The 24290-nt window shown below is 37.3% G+C and overlaps 1 protein-coding gene across 1 annotated transcript in view; it reads left to right on the forward strand.

The window, feature by feature from the left end:
• LOC102425104 (serine/threonine-protein kinase TNNI3K) overlaps positions 1-24290 on the forward strand; it is a 285729-nt gene that overhangs the window by 15975 nt on the left and 245464 nt on the right. The window contains exons 4-6 of the mRNA XM_023751739.1: positions 6442-6527; positions 7822-7919; positions 22122-22232. Of these exons, the coding sequence (XP_023607507.1) occupies positions 6442-6527; positions 7822-7919; positions 22122-22232 (295 nt within the window). The remainder of the gene's footprint in view (positions 1-6441; positions 6528-7821; positions 7920-22121; positions 22233-24290) is intronic.

Genomic DNA, 24290 nt, shown 5'->3' on the forward strand with positions numbered 1-24290 from the left:
AATTTTAAAGGAATATTGTGTAAAAACCTTATGAAGCAGCTTGATCTCAATCTCCTGCTGTCTATAGCTCACTTTCCATCTGTCTCTTTCTCTCTGTGTCTCTCTAACTTGCTACCTCACTCTAACTTTCCCTCTTTTATCTTTCCTCTATTTTTCTTTCCTAGCCCACACTGCCTCCACGTTTTCTTTCTCTTTTCCTATCCCCCTTCTCAAATGCAAAGCAAAACAATAGAAAAGATAAAATAATCAATATGAATGCTTCAGTAAAAATAATTATTATAGCAGCGAATATTCACAAAAGCTTTATGAGGTCTAATCCACTTAAACCACACAATCCTCTGAGATACGAATTATTATTGTCCCAATGTTATCATCCTTAGCTATTCTTGCTCTATCTGCCACCATATCTCAATAATTGTTTATTGTATGTATGAATGAATAAATGAATGAATATACTTCATATTGTTAGTTTGCAGATTTGATCTGCGAGATACCAGACAAACACATTTCTGGATATTTCCTAGGGATATATCATGGGAAAAGATCTTATTGATGATTGTTTTCTATTTCTGTTGTTTTGGGGGAAAAACAGCAGCACCCACAGAGAAATACACAGGAACTTACAACCAGCCATTTGAAACCTAAATTATCAATTTGGAAACTAGATGATCCATAACAAATTCTTACCAACTTCTACCTTCTTGGTCTTTCCTTACATTTCAGACAATGAGTTAATTTTTAAAATATGTCTACCTATCTGAATATTTTGGACAGTAATGTATTAATTTTTGGCCAACTGTTGAAATGTTATATTTTTAAAAGTTTCCACTGGTGGTCATGTCAGATATTGTGTTGAAAGGATAAGATCATGAGAAAGAAGTTTAATTGGATCACAAAACTGCCTACTTTCCTGGGTAAAAGGTAAAGACTAAGAAAAGAGTTCATTATGCTACAAGAAAGAAAGTAACCTTTGGGTACAGAACTACAATTTTTTAATGATTAAGGAGAGAATTAGAAATGTATTCATAATAGTGACTTCATTTTAATTAGGGACTTCATTTATGCCCCAGCAAGCACTGTGAACTCATTAGGATATGTTAAGTTACAGTATGGCATGGTAGGTGATGAAACATGTAAGGGGAAATTAAAAAATAAATTGAGTGTAGGGTATTAGAATACATAAGTGATGCTCAGTTGGCAGTGAAGTTGACATACACAGTTGCTTTAGAAGAGGCAAAATAAAGTGAAATTAAATATCTCTCCTAGGAATGATTGCTTTAAAATCTTGAACATTTTAATTACATGTATCAAAACAGAAACATTCGGCTAGAAGTTAGTGGGAAATGAGAATTAGGATTCAAATATAGTTCCAAAGTAACTCTTTTTAAAAATTATGTTCCAGTTATTAAAGTTAAGATAAAATTTGTGCTATTAAAATTACACTTGACTGCCAGATATTGTGAGAGTTTATTCTCTGATGGTTCATTTTGTTGGCATTAATAGGAGTTGCATGAATTCAAGGAGGATAGAATTCAACAGCAGAACAAAGCAACAGGCCACAGCTCAGTTTTGAGTGAGGAGCTCTTTAGAACTGTATTATACTGAATCACTAAAGAATGATTAAGTCTAGTTTAAGATTCAGTGAGGTGCCTGGCAAGGTATTTTAGTTGGTTAGAGTGTACTCACAATATGCCAAGATTTTGGTTTTGATCCCTGGTCAGGGCACATATAAGAACTGAGCAATGAATGATAAGTCAAACAACAAATTGATGTTTCTCTCTCTCTCCTTTCCTAATCTCTCTCTCCCTCCCTCCCCCTCTCTGTAAATCAATCAATTTTTTAAAAAGATTCAGTGAGCTAAGGAGCTAAGAAATGATTGTTGAATAAAAACTCAAATATAATTCCTGCATTCAATTTTATTTATGTAAACAGCAGACTTTCACTTGGTGTTATTATTATTTTTTAAACAAAGCAGTGGACTTTAGCATCTTATATTTTCAGTTTATTTAGTGTTTACTTTCTTTGCAAAGTTGATAGGAGCAGAAGTCAGAAATAATGCTCAGATCAGTTGCAGGATTCTCTCTAACTTGTATATTCCCAAGTTAGATGCACTAAAAAAGATCCAGGAATTAATAAGTAATTTAAATCAAGTAGACTGTTGAAAACAATCTGAAGGGAGTATGAAGAACCAAGGTGGGGCACACAGTTGGTATTCAGTAGGTATTATGCCAGACTGATCCAATGCACTGGCAAAGTTACATAATGGATTGAATAATAACATGATTTTAAGTACAACCTACATTTCCCCATTTGGATTTATTGTTCTTTTAATATCTCCATTGTTGAAAATATAGAGTGTCCCCTAAAATGTATACACACTTTAACAGCTGGTAACTCACTTAATTTTCACTCCCTTTTAGGTTTAACTGATTTGAAATAATTGGTGAAGCCAGACTAAGCTTTAAACCAAGAAAATTTAACCTAAAGTGCCACTAGACCTTTTTTTTTAGTTCTTACTTAATTTTATTAGGCTATTATAACTTAATATCTAAACCAGACAAGGACTTTTTGATAAATCATAAATAAATGAGATTTTTATATATCATGTTCATAACAGCAGTATTTATAATAGCAAAAAGGTATAGGCAACTCAAATGCTCCTCAATGGAGGAATGGACAAAGAAACTGTGATTATATATATATATATATATATATATATATATATATATGCAAACATATATATATGCATAATGAAATATATTCAGCCTTAAAAAGGAAGGCAATTCTGACACATAACAAAATGGATGAACCTATGAACCCTGAGAACACTATGCTAGATGAAATAAGACAGTCACAAAAGGACAAATAATCTATGATTCTATTTATATAAGGGACCTAGAAAAAAATATTCAAAGTGCCACTAGACTTTTTTATGGGAATACATAAAAACTAAAGTTCACAATACAGAATCGGCAATAGTAGATGAATTGAGGGCACACAAATACCAAACAAAATGATTCTTGATGTTTGTGATTCCATTGCTTCATATTATCATCAGTGCCTGGACAAGAATGGTCATCAGTTTGAAACAGGCATCAACAAAAAAATTATTCATTTCTGTAGATTCTTTTAAATTTTGAAAATGACTGTATGTTAATAAACACTGGCTTTATAATCATTCAAAATGTGCATAAATTTTTTGGACACTCTGTAGTTTCCCTATTTTATGATGCCACTGGACTTGTGCTACAAAACTGTGATGCTAGCAGATGCTCTGAATCACTGATAAATGCTACTGTCACAACCTGGTGGCTGATTTTAAAAACAGAGAAGAGAAGGTCAGACATTTTCTGAAAATCCGACAGGGTTACTGTGAGCATAAAATACTGTATCTATAGAATTAATTGTGAAAATCAGAAAATTTTACAGGTCGTCAAATGTGAGAGGTTAACGATCAAACCTGGTTTGAAAATTTTGCTAAAATTCATGGAAGAGTCAGATTACAAAAGAAAAGCCATATATTTACAAGGGACTTGATAACAATAGTAATAAAAATAAAATAACTATTTGTGGGTAACATGTACTGCACCAGCTACTGTAGTAAGCACTTAACCACACTTATTCTTCACAACACAATGTCTTATGTGTTACTTTAGTAATGTTATAACCGAAGAAATTGAGGCTTGAAGAGGTTAAATAGCTTACCCAAATTGGAGAAAGAAAAGAAAAATGACTTAAAAGGCAGAAACAGGGTATTATTTTAATCCTGGTGTAAACATAAGGACCAAGCTTTAAGAATTAGCTACACTGCCGAAATGACTTTTTCTACTTTTAAAATATTAAAACACGGCAGATATTGCTATATAATATATATTAGAGACACACATTGAAAAACTAATTTTCTTAAGGATTAATTGCTACATAGGAGCCCCCAAGCTTTTTCTTCTTTTAGTATTAAGTTCCATATAGTTAGCTCAAAGGAAAGTGCTTCCTTCCCTGTTTTTCTCTTCGCCTGAAGTTTAAGTAGTTCTTTTTTTTTTTTAAAATATATTTTATTGATTTTTTACAGAGAGGAAGGGAGAGAGATAGAGAGTTAGAAACATCGATGAGAGAGAAACATCGATCAGCTGCCTCTTGCACATCTCCCACTGGGGATGTGCCTGCAACCCAAGTACATGCCCTTGACCGGAATCGAACCCAGGACCCTTCAGTCTGCAGGCCGACGCTCTATCCACTGAGCCAAACCGGTTTCGGCTAAGTAGTTCTTTATTTAACAGGATGCTTCCCTGTCTTCCCTCCACCCCAATACTTTGTTTTCTGTCTTGTGATCTTATTGTGTGTTTCATTTGCTGGATAATGGAAAGACCAAGGAAGAAAAGCCAAAACAAGCTTAGGCCCAGGTGAGAGGAGTAGTGGTTAGTGATTTAATTAAGGAAAGCCTGGCCTTGTTTGAACAAAGACTATTGTCCCAGAAGGCCCTGGAGAGCTATAGGTAGCCTTTGGGGGAAAAAAAAAATGTATAGCTAAAATTATTGACCTCCTGAGGTCCTTGGTACTCCCAGGATGGTTTTCAGAAGAAATGCTGGGATCGTATCCTTGGCCTCCCAGGTCAGTTTCAAGGTGCCTCCTGCCTATTTAAATCTCTTGAAGCTTCAGGCTCAATCATTGCCAATCAGCCACATCAACTGCTGGTCACAGATTATTTCCTCTTTTTATTTAAGGACACTGATATCCTACAAACTCTAAGAGAAAAATTCAATCCACCCAGTTTTAAAAGCAGAGTTCAGCTTTTCAGAAAACCTTTACTGTTTGAAATCATGTCCACGAAAAAGACCTTTGTGGATGCATTTCCAAGCATGGGTTGCTGAGAGCACTTGGTTCAGTACTACCTATTAGTTTAATTTCTCTAAGACATCTCCAATGCAATTGGCTTTGAGAGTTTAAAGGCCGGGCTCAGGAAAAAGCCACACATTTTATAATGTGTACTGCACACATTATTTTGTAAAGGTACTGCACATATAAAATAGCTATATTATTTATAATTAGGCTCATTTTAGGTAGACATTTAAAATAGTGGTATTTTCATCAGAAGTCATTTTTTTTCCCCAATGTTCATTGAGCTGGGGAAAGTGCAGATAGAAGTGAGTTCAGTTAACTATATTTCATGAAACCCTGGGCTCCTTTGTATATTATATTACCAACATTAGTAGAAATGACTCATTGGAGTTCATTTTACTTCTATAAATGGCATTCTAAAGCAAGTCGAGGTGTATGTGTCTATATGAGGTATATTTGTCAACAGCATGTCTGTGGACTGTGCTGCTGGGAAGTTGAATGTGGAAATGCAGAAAATTTGGAAGGTGGAAAGTTCTGGAATATCACCACATCTATGAAAACAACCACCGGGCTTGCTATTGCTTACAAAGCATTTCACTGAGATCCTCCAATGTACCCAGATTTAGAGACTCTCTCTTTTTAGCAGCACCCTGGAGAATAATACCTTTTCTTTTTCTATTTCAAAATTCCAACAGATTTTGAAGTTCTTAACTGGATGCATTGATGATAATATTCTGAATTTACAGTACCTTTTGAGTGTCAGTACTTTACAAATGACATGGAGGGCTCACTCACCAAAGACTATGCTATCTCACTGAAGCTTCGAGATACTCAAATAGGCAGGAGGCACCTTGAAATTGACCTGGGAGGCCAAGGATATGATCCCATCATTTCTACTGAAAACCATCCTGGGAGTACCAAGGACCTCAGGAGGTCAATAATTTAGCGTTACATTTTTTTTCAAAGGCTACCTATAGCTCTCCAGGGCCCTTCTGGGACAATAGTCTTTGTTCAAATAAGGCAAGGCTTTCCTTAATTAAATCACTAACACTCCTCTCACCTGAGCCTGTACACTATCAGAGTTTTAGACCTTCTTTATCTGTGAAACCTGACCCAGTCAGAGTACAAGGCAACTTTGCTTCAGGCAGAATTTGTAATACATTGGGAGTGTATTCTTTTTCCCAGTCTCTTATCAGATGCTGACTTTTTTCTTTTCTTTTTGGAGTGGATTTCTTGAAATTTTCATAACTATGGTGTGAAATGTTGAGTGTGAAGGAAATATTTTATTTTCAAATGTCTATACTTTCTATATATACATAAATTTTAATTCATCAAGAAGCCCTGAACCATTCAAATTTTACTCAGAACACAGACTGTGCACATGAATCTTTAAACGTGGTCTCTCAAACTTTCAATATTACTTTCTCTTGATTTTAAAGTTCTTTATACAGAGATATATTCAAAATACATTTTCTAGGTACAAAAGAATCCTAGAAAAGATATACTTCTGAATTTATAGTAACATGGTTCCCTTTTATAATTTTTCAAATGAAAAATAATAAGCCAAAAGATGAAATTTATCATCTGTAAAATATTTTTTTTCAGCTCTGATGATGCCTTCAGTAAAGTTAATTTAAATTATCGCACAGAAAATGGACTGTCTCTGCTTCATTTATGTTGCATTTGTGGAGGTGAGTGCTTGAAGCTCAATACTTTATAAACTAATTGTACATATACTATATGGTCAGTGATTTGAGCTGCTTAACCATCTACAAGAGAATTCTATTTATACTCAATTTTCCCTTTTGTTTTGCCCCCACAGCTCTGAAAACCTTCAGTTGAAGTAGTAAATACCAGGCAGATATTCCAATTGGTTTAGCTCTGAGTTTGTTTCATTGTGCTTACCCTGAACCGAGTCACTCAGCTAGCTTGCTTAGAAATCCAAAGAGCATTTTGCAGTATTGGGCATTCCAGTGAGGGATTAGGTTAAGTTTAGAAGTACTTAAAGCAGGGTTTCTCAACCTTGACTCTCTGACATGGTGGGCCTGACAGTTCTTTGTTGTGGAGGGTAGTCCTGTGCATTTTATAATGTTTTAGCAGCATCATTGGCCTCTACCAACTGGATTCCATAGCACCTCCCCAGTGGTGACAACCAAAAATGTCTCTAGATATTGTCAAATGTCCCTTGGAGAGCAAAATCATGCCTGGTTGAGAACCACTGACTTAAAGCATTCCTCAAAACATTATCAAGCAATTGCTTCACAATCTGCAGTAAGATATGTGGAAGGTAATAAATGCCAAGGATAAAATCTCAAAGTGAAGACTGATCAAAGAGAAGATTAAGAGTTTAATTTGGCTTATGTTTTGTTTTGTTTTGTTCACCAATGCATGCATCCCTAACACCTAGGATGGTAACTGGCATATAGTAGGTACTCAATAAATTCACTTAATTAATGAATTGATAGTTAGTATTTATTTTTGTTAATTCAAACTAGCATTCATTGAACTCAGCTTTTTAAATAGAACACTGATGTATAAGTATTGACTTTCATCAGATCTCTTAACCATTTCTGTTTAACCAATTGATTAGATTGCTCTGATCCAAATAAACTTGACTGCTAATGATGTTCTGAAGATTGCTGTACAACTAAATTTTTATCTAAGCTTTTTCCTTAATAGTTTAAGATGATTTTTCATGTTTTTATGTTTTAAAACCATATGATGATGAGAGCACTAAATTAAAAAATGTAACACAAATGCATTAAAATGCACAGCATTGATACGAAGTTTTGTAAGTGTTATAGAAATGTTCACTATTAAGTAAGGCTGTCAATTAATAGAAAACTTAAAAAAAATAGCCTGTAGAATGGCAATCTGACCCTGTCATACATCAGTGTGACATTTATCATTAATTCAAAGAGAGATTTTAAAATCACTTAGTCTACCCCCTCAACAATTTAACCTTTTAAAACTTTTCTCTTTAAGGCAACAAGTCTCATATTAGAACCCTTATGTTAAAAGGGCTCCGCCCATCTCGACTAACAAGAAATGGATTTACAGCCTTGCATTTGGCAGTTTACAAGGTACAGCATTTTTGTTCCAATAAGTACTGTATGAGAACCAAGAGTGTGTGTTATCTTTAGGCTCTTTTTTGTTTTATTTTTCCTCAAATTAGTAATGATGGAAAACATTAACAGTGACCGGAATATTACAATACTGGATGGGCTTCTTGCTCTTTATTGAGTAGGCTTCATCTAAATACCAGACACATACTCTTTTTAATGTTTTCTATATTTAACTCATTTAATTCTCACAAGAACTCCGTGAGGGAATACTATGGTCTCCAAGGTTACATGGCTAGGCAGTGGCGAGCCAGGAATGAAGACCTGGCACTCTGGTTCCCTCACCAGAGCTCCTTACCAGGAGACCAAGCTGTCTCTGTACAGAAGGGGATGAGGCTGCATTTGAAAAATTCATGAAAGAAGCACATTGAAGTTCCATTCATTTTCTGCATGTTTTCCTTCATAAAATATATATATATATATATATATATCTGGGGTTCCCTTTAGTTCCCTTTTTTTTTTTATTCTCTACTTTTGCTCCAGTCATTTATTTCCTTATATCAGTCCCAGGTTCCGACCTAATTTCAGTACCTGATAAGAAAATAAATGGAAAAGTGGATTGGAAAAACTGGGGCCCTTGGTGTTGAGGTAGATCTTTCAGATTTTCATAAATACATACTTATATAACATACTAGAGGCCCGGTCCATGGAATTCGTGCACCCTCTCCAGTCTGGGACCCCTCGAGGGATGTCCGACTACCAGAATCGGGCCTAACTGGGCAGTTGGACATCCCTCTCACAATCCAGGACTACTGGCTCCCAACCGCTCGCTTGCCTGCCTGATTGATTGCCCCTAACTGCTTCTGCCTGCCAGCCTGATCACCCCCTAACCACTCCCATGTCAGCCTGATCGACGCCTAACTGCTCCCCTGCTGGCCTGATTGCCCCTAACTGCCCTCCCCTGCAAGCCTGATCACCACCAACTGCCCCAACTGGCTACCTCCTGTATGCCCCAAACTGGGGACCATTCCTGCAACTCAGGTATGTACCCCAACCTGGAATGGAACCATGACCTCCTGGTTCATAGATCAACAATCAACCACTGAGCCATTTTTAATTCAAACCCATGTCTGTCTGACTCATAGACCTAGATCCTACGTAACCATGCCTATCAAAAAAACTCTGTTTTTTATTCATGGTTATTCATAGGCTGGAAACTGTTGTCTTTTTTCCTGATACATATATTTTTTTCTTTCTTAGTACATGTATTTGATTGCAAAATTGAGATTTTTATTTCAACTATCCTAAAATCCAGGACCCAAAGCATATGTTTCATAGTTTCTGAATCCTCTATCTTTAGATCAAGATTTCTCTGTCTTGACACAACTGGCATTTTGGATTGGATAATTTCTTGTTGTGGGGGTCTGTCCTGAGATTGTAAGATGCTAAGCAGCATGCCTGCCTGGCCTCTCTTGTCTAGAAGCCAGTAGCCATTTCTCCCATTCCAGCTGTCAACACCAAAAGTATCTCCAGACTTTGCTCCTGGTGGGGGGGAGGGAGGACTCTTGACTGAGAACCACTAATTTAGAAGTAAAGCAAATTGATATTTTTAAAATTCAAGTTGCCTTTCTGTTTGAACAAATAGTTTCTTGATTAGAGATTGCATTTTCCCCAACTGGGAATTTGTTAAGATAATAATAAAGTTCTCAAAGAAAAAAACAAAATTCTGAAGAATAAAAAAGGAATCTCATTTTTTGCATACTTAACTAAATCTTCCAGTTGATTGCAACTTTTAAATACCATTTAATACCCCTACCTGGTTTGGCTTAGTGGATAGAGCATTGGCCTGCAGACTGAAGGGTCCCAGGTTTGATTCTGGTCAAGGGCATGTGCCCAGGTTGTGGGCTCGGTCTACAGTAGGGGGCGTGGAGGAAGCATCTGATCAATGATTCTCTCTCATCATTGATGTTTCCATCTCTCTCTCTCTCCCTCTCCCTCTCTGAAATCAATAAAAATATATCTTAAAAAAACTAAATAAATACCATTTAATCCTTAATCCTCAATTCGAGGAACTAGAGAACATTTATACCCACAAATTAGAGCATCGTTAGGATGGATTTCTTTATGCTCACATTTCTTTTTAATAACCACATATTTCATAATATCTTTCTAAATTAACCTGGTCTCAATAAACAGTTAATAGGATGATAACTACAGATATTAACTTATCCTTCAATTCTTATATTAGACAGAACTGTTTCCTGAGGAACCATCCCTGACCCAAGTCTCGGTTAGGTGCTGCTCCATTGTGTTCTCTTTGCACCCTGTACTTGGCTTAGAATACTGTGAATGAGTCTAGATTTTATTACCTGGTTACTTCTCTACATCTTTTTCTAGGTTAGGGGTCACAGTCTTCCATGCCTTCAGGAATGAGGCAGGTAACGTAAATGAATGCACATGTTAGATAATATGTCAAAGTTAAGTAGGAATTAACACTTAGACTCAATATTTTTGAGATCGAAGAAGTGGTAGAGACTATGCAAGTTAGATAATTTATACCCCATGTAAAGAGAGCAGTCAGTATTCAGATCCAGCTAATCATTGCCATGTAGGAATGTAAGCCCAGTGTTACCCAAAATTTCAGAGAATCAGAAATTATATAAAGTTTCCTGATATTTAAATGTTGGCTATTAATTCAAAATTTTAGTTATAAAATACTATGCAGGGCAGTATACATTTGTTCTCCTGTTTGTAATCTCTGATAGAAATTATGAACACTACTAAAGTCAGGGATGAAATCTAAATGCTTATCATCTTAAAAGTATAGTAAAAAAAAAGAAAAAAGAAAGCATAAAATGGATTAACAATAAATAGAGTAAGGGAAATGGAGGCTATGAGTATTGATTTCTTTTCCAAAAAGCAAAAGATTAGTCATTATCTTTTTTAAAAAATCTTTATTGTTTTGAAAGTATTACATAGGGCCTCCTTTCCCCCCCTTAACCTCTTCCAGCCTGCTCCTGTCCTCCCCCCCGCACCCCCCAGGCCCTCACCACCCCATTGGATTAGTCATTATCTTAAGGCATGGCAGGGTCACAGAAAATTTTTTACAACAGTGTTTTTCAGTCTTTTTGGTCTCACCTCTTTGGATAAATAAAATAAAATTTTAAAATAAAGAAACTAGAAGGGAAAACAAATTAAAGAAATTATAGTATTCAATTTGCTTTTCAAGCAGCATGTGTTTGCATTCTGCCAAACTCCCCGAGATTCTGATTTAACCCCTCCCTGTTAAATCATCACTGTATTATTGAATGAGAGGACAAGTATATTCAAAGTTCAATTGGAAGCATCCACCAGAAGAAAGTGACTAGTGGAAAATGGAAAGTAGAAAGTGAAGGTTCAGTGGCGGTAATAAGAGGAAATAGGTCAAAAGCAAATTTAGAGGCTTTAGCCTGGAAAACGTGTAAGCACTTAATCTAAGAGTATGTTCCTTCCCTTTTTTCTTCAAAATTTCAAGCAAAGTCAAGTATTTCCATCACACTAAAACCTTTAATAATTGATATCTTTTGTGAAGATAAATGCAGAATTATTTCAACAAGAGGCATATGTAGGTGTGAACTTCATGAACTGTTATTTTTATACTGATTAATGGATCCTTTCATTGGAAATGTCTATGATGCATGAGGCAGGTCTAGTCCATTAAAATTTAATGCCTGGGACTAAATACATTTCATACTGAAGCTCTGCATGCTCCCTTGTCCTAGAAGAGACCTTAATATTCTCTTGACTAAAAAACTGCTTTTCTTACTTTTCCTCTTACAAACATGAACAGGCTGTGACAATTACTGTGCTGGGTAAATTGGGTCAATGAAGAAAATTACTTAGAAAAGCACATCCTATCTAATAAAGAGGGATTATGCTAATTGACCCTCACACCATCGCAAAGATGGAGGCGCCCATAGCCAATAAGGAGGGAATATGCTAATTGACTGCCATGCCCTCAAAGTTGGTAATGCCCACAGCCACAAGATGCCTGGCAGGGGAGGGAAGTTGTAGGTGATCAGGCCAGCAGGGGAGGGCAGTTGGGAGGGACCGGGCCTGCAGGGGTGGACAGTTGGGGGGGACTAGGCTGGCAGGGGAGGGCAGTTGGGGGCGATCGGGCCCACAGGGGAGCAGTTAGGCCTCGATCAGGCTGGCAGGGGAGTGGTTAGGGGGTGATCAGGCTGGCAGGCAGAAGCAGTTAGGGGCTGATCAGGCAGGCAGGCAGGCAAGCAAGCGGTTGGGAGCCAGCAGTCCCGAATTGTGAGAGGGATGTCCGACTGCCGGTTTAGGCCCGATCCCTGTGAGGTCCCAGATTGGAGAGGGTGCAGGCTGAGCTGAGGGACACCCCCCCAGTACATGAATTTCATGCACTGGGCCTCCAGTTATTAAAATATTTCTTTGTATACCTATATTTGTACATGTGGAAACCCAATCTTCTTTCCAAACCAAGTTTAACTCTGCCATGTGACACTTCAGGAAACATCAGAATATTAGAGGTGGTTAGAATCTACTTATATAAAAACCCTGGGTGGTGTTCATCACGACCAGAACCGCCGAGACCAAGCGGAAGCAAGTCAGTTCTGCAGGGGTTGTCTTGGCAATGGCTGCAGCCTCCCCTGAGCTGTTTCCCAGAGCTGTTTCCTGTAAGGGCGGGGTTTGAGGCAGAAACCCGCCCTGGGAGCATGGAGGCATATCTTTCTAAAGTGTGCCGCACCAGCACAGCCAAGGGTAAACCTGAGTGGGGGCGGCTGAAAGGCTTAGAAAAGACAGACAAGAGAATGAAAGCCAGGTCTCAGTGGGATGCTGCTTCTCTGAGAGACAGCGACCACGCCCACAGCCATGCCTTTATTTTATAGCAGATGCTATGAGGCAAAGTAAGGGTGTGACCAAGATGTTTACAACATTCTCCTGGGTTTCAATCCTACTCAACTACATTGAACTGAACTCTATCAAGCCTACATCACTCAGGCACGTGGGGCCACGTGTTCAGACCATAGGTTCAAGCTTACAACTACAGCTGTTGGCTATAATTTTGCTGAGAGGGCCCTGCCCTCCAAGCTGGGACTTGCACATGGCAATGAGAGGACTGTGCCCTCTCATCAGTCTAAGGCTTGAGCCTGTCCAAAGCACTGGCTCACCACAATAAAGTTTTAATTCTGTTTCTTTGTTACTGATGTTGTGGTCCCACCCCATAACAAAGAAACAATGTCCGGAGGATGAGGCCCAGGAATCAGGATTTTAAAAAGATTCCCAGGTGATTCTAATGTGCAGCAAAGGTTGAGAACCACTGCTATAGATAATATTAAACATATATCTAAACGTGAAATTCTTTGTCCTAAAAATGAGCCTGTTCAAAAATTAAATGAAGAAAATTTGGATATACTCGATGGAGATTTTCACACATATTTGAGTGATGATTCCATTGATTCCACAGATGATGCTGAAAAGGAAAATTTTCCCATCAAATTTCTTAATAGTAGTACTCCTTCAGGAATGCCGTGTCATAAATTAAAATTGAAAGTGGGTGCAATCATCATGCTATTGAGAAATCTCAATAGTAAATGGGGTTTTTGTAATGGTACCAGATTTATTATCAAAATATTACGACCTAACGTTATCGAAGCTGAAGTATTAACAGGATCTACAGAGGGAGAGGCTGTTCTGATTCCAAGAATTAATTTGTTCCCATCTGACACTGGCCTCCCATTTAAATTGATTCGACAACGGTTTCCCGTGATGCCAGCATTTGTGATGACTATTAATAAATCACAAGGACAAACTCTAGACAAAGTAGGCATATTCCTACCTGAACCCGTTTTTGCACATGGTCAGTTATATGTTGCTTTCTCTGGAGTTTGAAGAGCATGTGATGTTACAGTTAAAGTTCTAAGAACTTCATCACAAGGGAAATTAGTCAAGCACTCTGAAAGTGTTTTCACTCTTAATGTGGTGTACAGGGAGATATTAGAATAAGTTTAATCATTTTATCAGTCATTGTTTGCATCACTGTTGTTTTTATATCATGTTTTTGTTGTTTTCATATCATGTTTTGTCATTTTTATATCATGCCTCTGTTTTTGTTATATCCTTTTGTTACTGTTTATTTATTAATAACTTTATATATGATTTTCATATACATTTTACTAATTTCCTTTCATCTCTCACACTTCTATTATATAGAAAGAGCAAATAGCAATATTAAAATATCTCTGCTAATTAATTCCCTTTTTTAAAAAAATATATTTTATTGATTTTTTACAGAGAGGAAGGGAGAGGGATAGAGAGCCAGAAACATCGATGAGAGAGAAACATTGATCAGCTGCCTCCTGCACACTCCCCACTGGGGATGTGCCCGCAACCAAGGTACATGCCCTGGACCAGAATTGAACCTGGGACCCTTGAGTCTGCAGGCTGATGCTCTATCCACTGAGCCAAACTGATTGGGGCAATTGATTCCCTTTTAATGTGCACGAATTTCATGCACTGGGTTACTAGTCCTATATAATGAAGAGGAAATATGCAAATTGACCCACACTCCATCATGCCGTCAGAAGATGGCTGAGCCCACAGAGGAAGCAGGGTTCCCGTAACACAAGATGGCTGTTCCTACAGCAGAAGTGGGGTTCCTGTAAGAAGCTGTAATGAGCAATCAGCAGGGACCTGAAGCTGCATGGCGCCGGGCTGGGTCAGGGGACCTGAGTCTGTGCCCCCTGCCCAGTGGGGCTTCACAGGGGACCTCAGGCTGTGCCCCTGTCCTGGCAGCTGGGCCAGGGGACCTGAGGGTGCGTCAGGGGACCTGAGGCCACGCCCCCTGCTCCAGTGCCAGGCTGGGGGACCTCAGGCCATGCCCCCCAGCCAGTGGGGCTTGATGGGGGACCTCAGGCCTCACCCTCTCCCCCTGCAGCTGGGCTGGGGGATCTGAGAGTGTCTGGGGGACCTGAGATTGCACCCCCCTACCTGGCACCAGGCCGGGGGACCTGAGGCTGTGCCCCCTGCCCAGCGGGGCTTGACGGGCGACCTGAGGCTACACTCCTTGCCTGGCGGGGCTTGACAGGATACCTGAGGCTGTACCCCACACCTGGCGGGGCTTGATGGGGATGGTGCCAGCTGGGTCTGGATCTCACCCAATGGGGGTGGGGCCAGCCGGGTCTGGTTCTCGTGCGATTTCGAGGTGCATGTGGGTGGTCAGGGACTTGACTGTGGGTCCTATGGCGTGCCCCAGACTCTGACAGGAGGAAGATTTTCATAAAGATTTTACTAATTTTCTTTCATCTCTGACACTTCTATTATAGAGAAGGGGCAAATAGCAATATTAAAATATTTTCTCTAATTAATTCCCTTTTAATGTGCACAAATTTTGTGCACCAGACCACTAGTATTACAGAAAACAATATAGCTCAACTCTGAGATATTACAGATAAAAAGATTGAGTTATTTCATGATTAAACATATTTGGGAACAGAGGGGACTGAGACACAAGATGAATATTTTAATAGAGTTAGGTCAATCTTAGGGGTAATGCATTTACTATAAATATATAAACCTATACTCATAAGGATCTTGAGTTTACAAACTTTGCACATAAATAATGCCATTTGACCCTTCTTATAGTACTATACAGCAGGTATTAGATCCCCCCTTTAAAGGTAAAAAACAAAGAGTTAGGGCTTTCACATGAAAGGCAAAAAATTGGGCCCTAGGCAGCTTGGCTCAGTGGATAAAGTGTCAGCCTGTGAACTGAAGGGTCCCGGGTTCGATTTCAGCCCAGGGCACATGCCTGGGTTGTGGGCTCGATCCACAGTTTGGGGCAAGCAGGAGGCAGCCAATCAATGATTCTCTTTCATCATTGATGTTTCTATCTCTCCTTCTCCCTTTCTCTCTGAAATCAATAAAGAAATATATATATTTTTTTAAAAAAAAAGAAAGGCAAAATATTGGGAGTAGAAGAGTCATTGGGAGTTGAGGCTAACTTGTCATATTGAGAAAAGCATAGGATTCAAAGTCAGAAGACCTAAGTTCAAATCCAAGTTCAATTTCAATTTAAATGTACATTAAAGAAAAATATTTTATGCTATGCTATGCTATGCCAGTTGAGTTCTTGTAAGACAGACTCTTAAAGGGACTTGAGAGTGCAAGAGATTTATGTGGAAAGATCAGCTAAAGCACTGTGGAAAGTCAAAAATGAAGCATGGACTTTGAAGTCAAACAGACCTGACTTTGTATCTAGCTGCAACACTTACAAAATATTTAGGTTTCTACAAGTAATTTAAATTCTTTGATCCAAACTATGAATAGCTATAACATAGACATAATACAATTGGACCTAACATGAGGTTAGGGGCAGCAAGGCATATGACTTTGACACTTAACTGCCGTTGGCCCATTTAATCCACAAACTCAAGCAAGTACAGATTGAAAACAGCATTTTTTATTGGGGATCTGTCTTGTGAAATCATGGTTGGGAATACAAAAATACTGTTTTCTGTCCACCACTGGTTGAATCTGAGGATGTGGAACTCTGTGAATCTGAAGGGCCAACTGCATTTGTTGAAAAAAAAAATCCACATTAAGTGGACTCCTGCAGTTCAAACCATGTTGTTCAAGGGTCAACTATAATATTTATCTAATGGGTAAGTTGTGGAGTTTGAAAAATGTGATGTGGATAAAGCATTTTACATCTTAATAAGCAATTTGTAAGTAACAATGGTTGTTTTGTTATATTCTCTTTAGCATGGCTTGATAAGACAAAAGTTTTATTTTTATAGTATTTGGTGAAAAATTATTTAGATCAATCAGAGGTCAACCTGAGAAATCCAACCAAGACATGAAAGCATAATTTAGTACTTCTAATTTTTGACCTCACCATTTGACTTTGCTAAAGGAATCATAACATACATTATTTTAATTCTACAAATTTTGGCTAAATAAGGAGAAAATACAAAGACAGTAGAAGAAAAGATGAATGTGTGTTTACTAGAATCTGCCTGATAGATAAATATGTTATATGCTTCATGATTTACATATAATTTATTTTAATTTAGTTTAGCACAGTGCTTACCATAAGGTGTACATTCATTAATAAATATTTGTTGAATTTAAGAGTATCTATCTTTCTACTGATTTATAAGAGTTCTTCATATATTAAATATACAAACCATTTGTCTGTTTTATGTGTTGTGACTATTTCTCCAATTTGTCATTTATCTTATATTGTGTTTTTTTAATACTTTCATTTGCTCAAATTTATCACACTTTCCTCTATGTAAAAAAACATACAATTCTATGCTTAAAAAGACCTTCTCCACTTCCCTGCATTTAAATGCCTGCTCATCTGCAGGGAAAAATGTTTTAAGGTAATGTCTCTCCCATTTATCTCAGAGACTGCTCATGTCTTTAGCCCTCACCATTCAAAATTAAAGGTTATTATTGAGTTTAGAGTTAACTCCTATGAATTTTTTCTGGAGGAGGGAGAACTAGTCAACATTTTCTAATTTCCAGTACTGGTTCAGAGTTTTCCTCTGTTTTATTCATTCAGTGATTTCAGTGGATAACTAATGAAGTACAGGAAGTAAAGAAATGGCGGGGGGGCATAAAAAGAAAGGAGAAAGAAGAGCTAAATGGTGGAGTCAAATCACTAACTTGGAAGTTTCCCTGAGTCCCAGATTTCTATGTCCAATGGTAATGAGTTTCACTGAATATTGTTTGGCAGGTATCTTTCAAGTGCTTTATATGTATTGTCACATCAGTTGTGGATACAAAATTTATATTTATATCACATTAGGTTGAAACAATTATTGTTCCCCTTTTTTATAACAAAGGATATTACTGTAAAAGGGTTCTATAACTCACTCCAGTTTGCATAGTCATTAGCAGAGCTGGAATTCTAACTAGGGAGACTTATTCTAGTATGTACAAACTTAACCCTGCATTGTAATTATCTCAAACTTGTAAAAAAACAAAACATTTATTTCTACCTCAAAAACAACTACTTTTTAGTCTTCTCTAACTCAATATCATGTCATTCCCCAGCTATCTATTGCACTTGGAAAAAAATCTGTACACCTAATACCATGGCCAGTGAGACCCTACAAACGCAGATGTCTTTGATTTCATCTTGAACATTATTCCCCCCCCCTTTTAATCTTCTACTCAACAATGGCTTTCAAATGCACTAAGCTTATCTACATTTTAGGATTTTTACACTACTCCCTATCTTGAATGCCCATCGCTGAAATTGTGGCTTGGATTTCTTCCTCTTGGTATTTAATATTCATCTCAAAGACCACCTCTTCAGTGAAGCTTTCCCTGATTACTCAAATTAAAGTAGCCTACTTTTATCACTTGCCTGTTTTATCTCATAGCCATTGGTACATCACATACACACAGTAAAAGTATAAGCTCCATGAAAGCAGGGATTTAACTGTTGTACTCACTGCCGTGTTTCCCCTACTCAGAGCAATGTTTCATACAACATATAGTCTCCATAAATATTTGTTGAAGGTCTAAAAAGTTTATTGAAAAGGAGAATGATGAAATCAAAACTGTGTGTGGGAAAACTTATCTGGTAGCCGTGTAGAGGAAGGACTACGATGAGAAAAGGCTTACTCAAGGAGACTAGTTAGAGGCCTATGTAAAATGGAGGGTGATAATAGAAATAAGGAGAAGAAATGTGATAAGTATTATTGAGTTAATACCAGTAATAGCTAAAATTGATTGAGTTGAAGGGGCTCAGGGTCATTTAGAATAAGAAAGTGCCATAAATATAAATAAGGAATGCTAAGAGATGACAGATGACCCTGAGAAAATTATGAATGGTATTCACAAAAGCAGTTTTGAATTTCTAATTTCAGATGGCATTGGTAGGCAGGATACATGAGATTTGAATTTATTAAAGATAAAGTTATCAGATTCTGTAAGAATTACCAAAGATGGAATATAGAATGAGAAAGGACTAAACTCCTAAATCACTAACTTTTTGGAGACAGTGACAATGAAGAGGCAAAGAAAAGGAAATCAGAAATATACGGCTTTATGAAACCAAAATAAAGAGGGATTTCAAGAAGATGATATGACTACAGAGATGAGGGAGATTATTGACATTTGATTTGGTAAACCAAAAGTTACCTCTTGAAGCTGAGGAGGTGGATTCAGAACAGTGATGAGGTCCTAATGCAGTGATGGCGAACCTTTTGAGCTCGGCATGTCAGCATTTTGAAATACCCTAACTTAACTCTGGTGCCGTGTCACATATAGAAATTTTTTGATATTTGCAACCATAGTAAAAAAAATATTTATATTTTTGATATTTATTTTATATATTTAAATGCCATTTAACAAAGAAAAATCAACCAAAAAAATGAGTTCGCGTGTCAGAGGTGTCATAGGTTCGCCATCACTGTCCTAATGTTTCAAGTGGAAGAAACAGAAATGGTTATTTGTCTTGATTATAGAGGGCAAGAGAAGGGAGTAGTATGAGAAAAAGCAAAGTGCAATGAGTAAGGAGTGTGGTGAACTCAGTTGGGATTTATGCAAGATTTGGGTCTACATAGCTAGGGATTACTAAAAAGAAATGAGATCAGAGTTGTCAGTAGTGAATATCAATAACTTTTCCCAGAAAACAAAGGAAAGGATAGAGATAAAATTACCTTGGCTTCAGTAAAATAAATAAATAAATAATAATAAAAATAAAAAAAATTTGTTGTGCTTTGTTTTTGTTTTTTTTTTAAATAGAGAAAACAAATGTCTATAGACTGAGCAGTAGGAGCCGATGGAATAGTAAAAGAAGATGAAATCTTTATTTAATTTTCTTGGTAGAGTAGATGTGCAGAGTAGAAGATTTGGAAACTACTGGCAAACCTCATTTCATTGCGCTTTGCTTTATATTGCTTTGCAGATTCTGTTTTTTTAAAAATTGAAGGTTTGTGACAACCCTTCATCTAACACGTCTATGGGCACCATTTTCCCAATAGGGTTTGCTCACTTCATGTCTCTGTGTCACATTTTGGTAATTATAAAATATTTCAAACTTTTTCATTTTTATTATATTTGTTATGCTGATCTGTAATCAGTCATTGCTTTGGGGAATGAACTGTGCCTCTCTGTGTAAGACAGTGAACTTAATCGCTAAAGGTTGTGTGTGTTCTGACTGCTCTACCAACTGGCTGCTCACTACTTCCTCCCTCTCCTCAGGTCTCCCTATTCCCTGAGACAAAAACAGTATTGAAATTAGGCCAAGTCATAACTCTCAAATGGCTTCTAAGTGAAGCAAGCGTTGCAAGTTTTTCACTTTTAATAAAAAACTGGAAATGATTAAATTTAGTGCAGGATGCATGTTGAAAGTTAAGATAGGGCAAAAGTTAGGCCTCTGGTGCCAGCAGTTAGCCAAGTTGTGAGTGGAAAGGAAAAGTTCTTGAAGGAAATTAAAAGTGCTACTCCAGTGAACACACAAATGATAAGAAAGCAAAAGAGCCTCATTGTGGATATGGTGAAAGTTTTAGTGGAATTATCAGGCCCCGGCAAACAGTGTCAGTCAGCTTGACGGAGACTCATATATGGCACTCACCTGCAGGCTCTGCGGGGGGAGGGCTCAACAAAGGAACAATGGTGTCTGCCAGCACTTCTGTCTGAGAGAAAGCTGCCCCTCCTTCTATTGCCCCAATGCCAGACCACTCAGCTCCTCCCCAAGTGCTCCTGGTGTGTCTAGCATTGGAACTCAGAGTGACTGAGTCTGAGTAAGTCCCTGTGTGGGCTTTGTAAGAGGAATGCCTAGGAGTCCAGCTTCCCTCCTACTCAGCCACAATTCCCACTGTTTTTTACAGAGAGAAGTTATGGGTTCTTCTCTTCCTGCCACTGGAACCATCAGCTGGGTGGGCTGGTGTGGGGCTGGAACCCCTCGCTCCTCAGGGAGGACCTCTGCAGCCGAGATATCCCTCCAGATTTTTTATCCACCACATGTGGTGTGGGACCAGCCCGTTCAGAATCTCCATCCTCTTACCAGTCTTAATGTGGCTTCTTCTTTATATATTCAGTTGTAGGACTTCTGTTCAGCTAGATTTCAGGCTGTTCTGAATGAAGGTTTTTCAGTAGGTTAGGTGTAATTTTGATGTAGTTGTGGAAGGATTCCAGTACTACATTTACCTATGTCACCATCTTGACTAGAACCCCCTAAACGTTGTTTTTTAATGGAAGAATTTCTTAACCAGCAGTATTTGAAATGATATGTATATGCATAAATGCAGTGGCCGATCCTGTGCCTACTTGACATTCTTGTCACTGAGTATGTTTGAGATGTTGATGGGCCAAGTATTACAGAACTTGTGGTTTGAATTCTTACTTTGAGGGGGAGGGTTAAACAGGAAGAACTTTCTTTGCATTCCCTTCCATATCTAGTGTTTTGTGACTATGTGACCCTCCACATCACTCTTTTGAGTGTTCTGACTCATAAATTTTGGGTTTTAAAAATAATTTTTTATAAAGTTTTTTTAGAGAAATATTTCATTTTTTATGTTTAATATGTTTTTATCAACTATTTTTGAAGTTCTATCATGTACCAGGTATAAAAGGTTAATTACATAATGAAATTCAATGAGTGGTAATTATTATTAATATTATTTCAAAGTTCCATGTCCCTTCAGAGATAGAAACACAATGCAAATAATAGTATAAATAACATAAATGTTACTTTGTCATTTGAATAATTTATTCTCACTTATAAGCTCCAATGATACTCCCAACATTTTCACTATTATAATGAGTCAAGTTAAGAAAGACTCTATTGATTAATTATATATAGAGCTCATGACACATATGCAGTAGAGAAGAAGCAATTACTAAACTACCATGAAATAGTCCACGGCAGTAAGTTCAATACTGCAGTCACTAGAGAAAGGACATTTATTGGAGTGTTCTACATGTAAGTTGGAATTCAATTTGCAAGAGCCTCACCATAGGTAAATGTCCTTTCTGTCTTTCATGGTCAGGTGGTATAGGATTGTAACTGAATGGCCTGTCATTTGTTTCTACATTTCAACCATCTGAGAGCTGCTCCTTGCTATGACAGAAATCACTTAGGTTTTCTTTGGGTACCTAAACTGTCTGACAGTTAGGGAACCAATACATCCTGTTATACAGCATTCAGACCTGCTATTAGTATAAAGGTAACATTAAGGATGTGTTTCCTTACAGGATAGTGCAGAATTGATCACTTCCCTGCTTCACAGTGGAGCTGACATACAGCAGGTTGGGTATGGCGGTCTCACTGCCCTGCATATTGCTACAATAGCTGGTCACCTGGAGGTAAGTCACACCTTAGTTACCTGTAAAAGTAAACCTGCCTCTTTGTATTCTTGTTCATATACTGGCTTCTTTTCAAATACCGGCTTCCTGGAAGTTGTTTACTTTTTAGCTACTAAACCCACTCATTTATTTTTTGGATCAAATTAAGCTATAAATGTTCTTTTGATAGTCAATTCAATCTACTTTATAACAGTGTAATAAAACATCAATTAATATAAAAATGGCTTGATACACAGAGACTTTATAGCAGTAAGTAAGAGTCTAGGTTTAGGAGTCAGACAGTTTAGTTTCCATCACTTACTATGTTTACCTCAAACAAGTTACTGTACATTAAGACATCTATCTATGTTTTCTTCATTTATAAAATAGAAATAGTAAACAACCTATTGTAATGATTAAATTAGATAATCCATGTAAAGCACTTTGCTGATTGTTTCATACAGAGTAAGGACTCAATGAAAGATTATTCATTGTGCACTAGATCCTGATCTAATTGTTGAAGTGACATAGCAAGAAAGACAGGCAAATATTCATTATCTTAGAGTTTAGTTGTTGGGATGAGACAGACAATAAAGAAAGTAAAATATTATACAATGTTAGTAGTGAGTACTAGGAAATAATAAAATGATGTAAAATGAAAACAGAGTGATGAAGAATTAGGCACCATTTTATAAGCTATAATAGAGGCCCAGTGCGTGAAATTTATGCACGAATAGGGTCCTTAGGCCTGGCTGGCAATCAGGGCCGATTGGGGCCTTCCAGCTGCTGGCCGGAGCCTTCCTTTGTTCCACGCTGCCCCCTGGTTGTCAGTGCACGTCATAGTGAGCAATAGAACTCCCAGTCTCCTGGTCAAACTTCCGAGGGGACACTTTGCATATTAGCCTTTTATATGTATAGATAGTGACACTATGTATCATATATATAATAGCACATACAGAAACCCTGAGGTAGAAAAGAGCTAGATGTGTTTGAGGGACACGAGTGAGCCAAAGTTATTACTGTAGTGTGAGCTGGAGGTGGAGTGATGGAGATGAGGTCAGGTGTCACACTGTAAGGCTCTTACTTTCAATTAGTATTAGCATATTAATAGCAAAGTAGTTTTCTTCATGTTGACATTTTCACTCCTTACTATGTCATCTTATTTCCCACAAAATAAACCTTTTTAGTGACATTCATTGTAAGTGTTAGGGAATTTGTGTTAATTAAGAGAGGGGAAATCCATATAGAGTCACTTAAATATAATCTTTTTATAAAAAATAAACCAATTGAGGCCAGTGATAAAGTAAATGAAAGGTAAGTATCAAGAAGCCTAAGTGGAAGAATTTTTGATGTAGACCTTGAGTGCTAGTGAAACACCTTCGAGCTCTGAATGCCAGGAAAATGACAGAATATTTTTTGTAAAGCAAAATCCTTTTTGCCTGGTGCTAAATTAATTACATATGCAAGTGCTAGATCTAAAACAGGGTCAATAGCAAGGTGGTTAAGAGCTTTGTCTTTTCATCTCCTACTCAAATAGCTCTTTTTTTGCTTTGTAATCATAGTTTGGAAGGAACTATCATATTGATTCTACAAGCCTTAGGGAAAGTTCTACTAATATAATTCCAAATTGTTCTCTACTTTTTTTTTTTTGCAATTCTCCATGGGTTCTCTATCTTCCTTTATGAGCTGTTGTAACATTTAATGACTTTTAATGTTACTCATCAATGGTGTATAAAACAGGTGTACATTTATTAGGCTTTATTCTCTTCTTATCTAATAGACTAAATAAGTTATAGATCAGATAATAAAAGATAACGGTATCCCAAAAACCTCATATTAAAAAATGCAGAATTTTTCTTTGACTTATTTCAAAACTATTAATTGTAATAAATACTCAATTTCAATGTGTTTTAGTTGCCCTCATAGTCATTCATTCATTTAACAGATATTTTTGAGCCTCTACTTTTTTCATAGCATAGTGCTAGAATATGGGAACGATACAAGAACATATGACATCATATTTCCCCCTAAGCACTTTATAATGTAGTTGGACACACAAAATGAATACCCAGGAAAAAT

Source organism: Myotis lucifugus, unplaced genomic scaffold, assembly GCF_000147115.1.
Source record: "Myotis lucifugus unplaced genomic scaffold, Myoluc2.0 scaffold_25, whole genome shotgun sequence".
NCBI classification, from domain to species: domain Eukaryota; kingdom Metazoa; phylum Chordata; class Mammalia; order Chiroptera; family Vespertilionidae; genus Myotis; species Myotis lucifugus.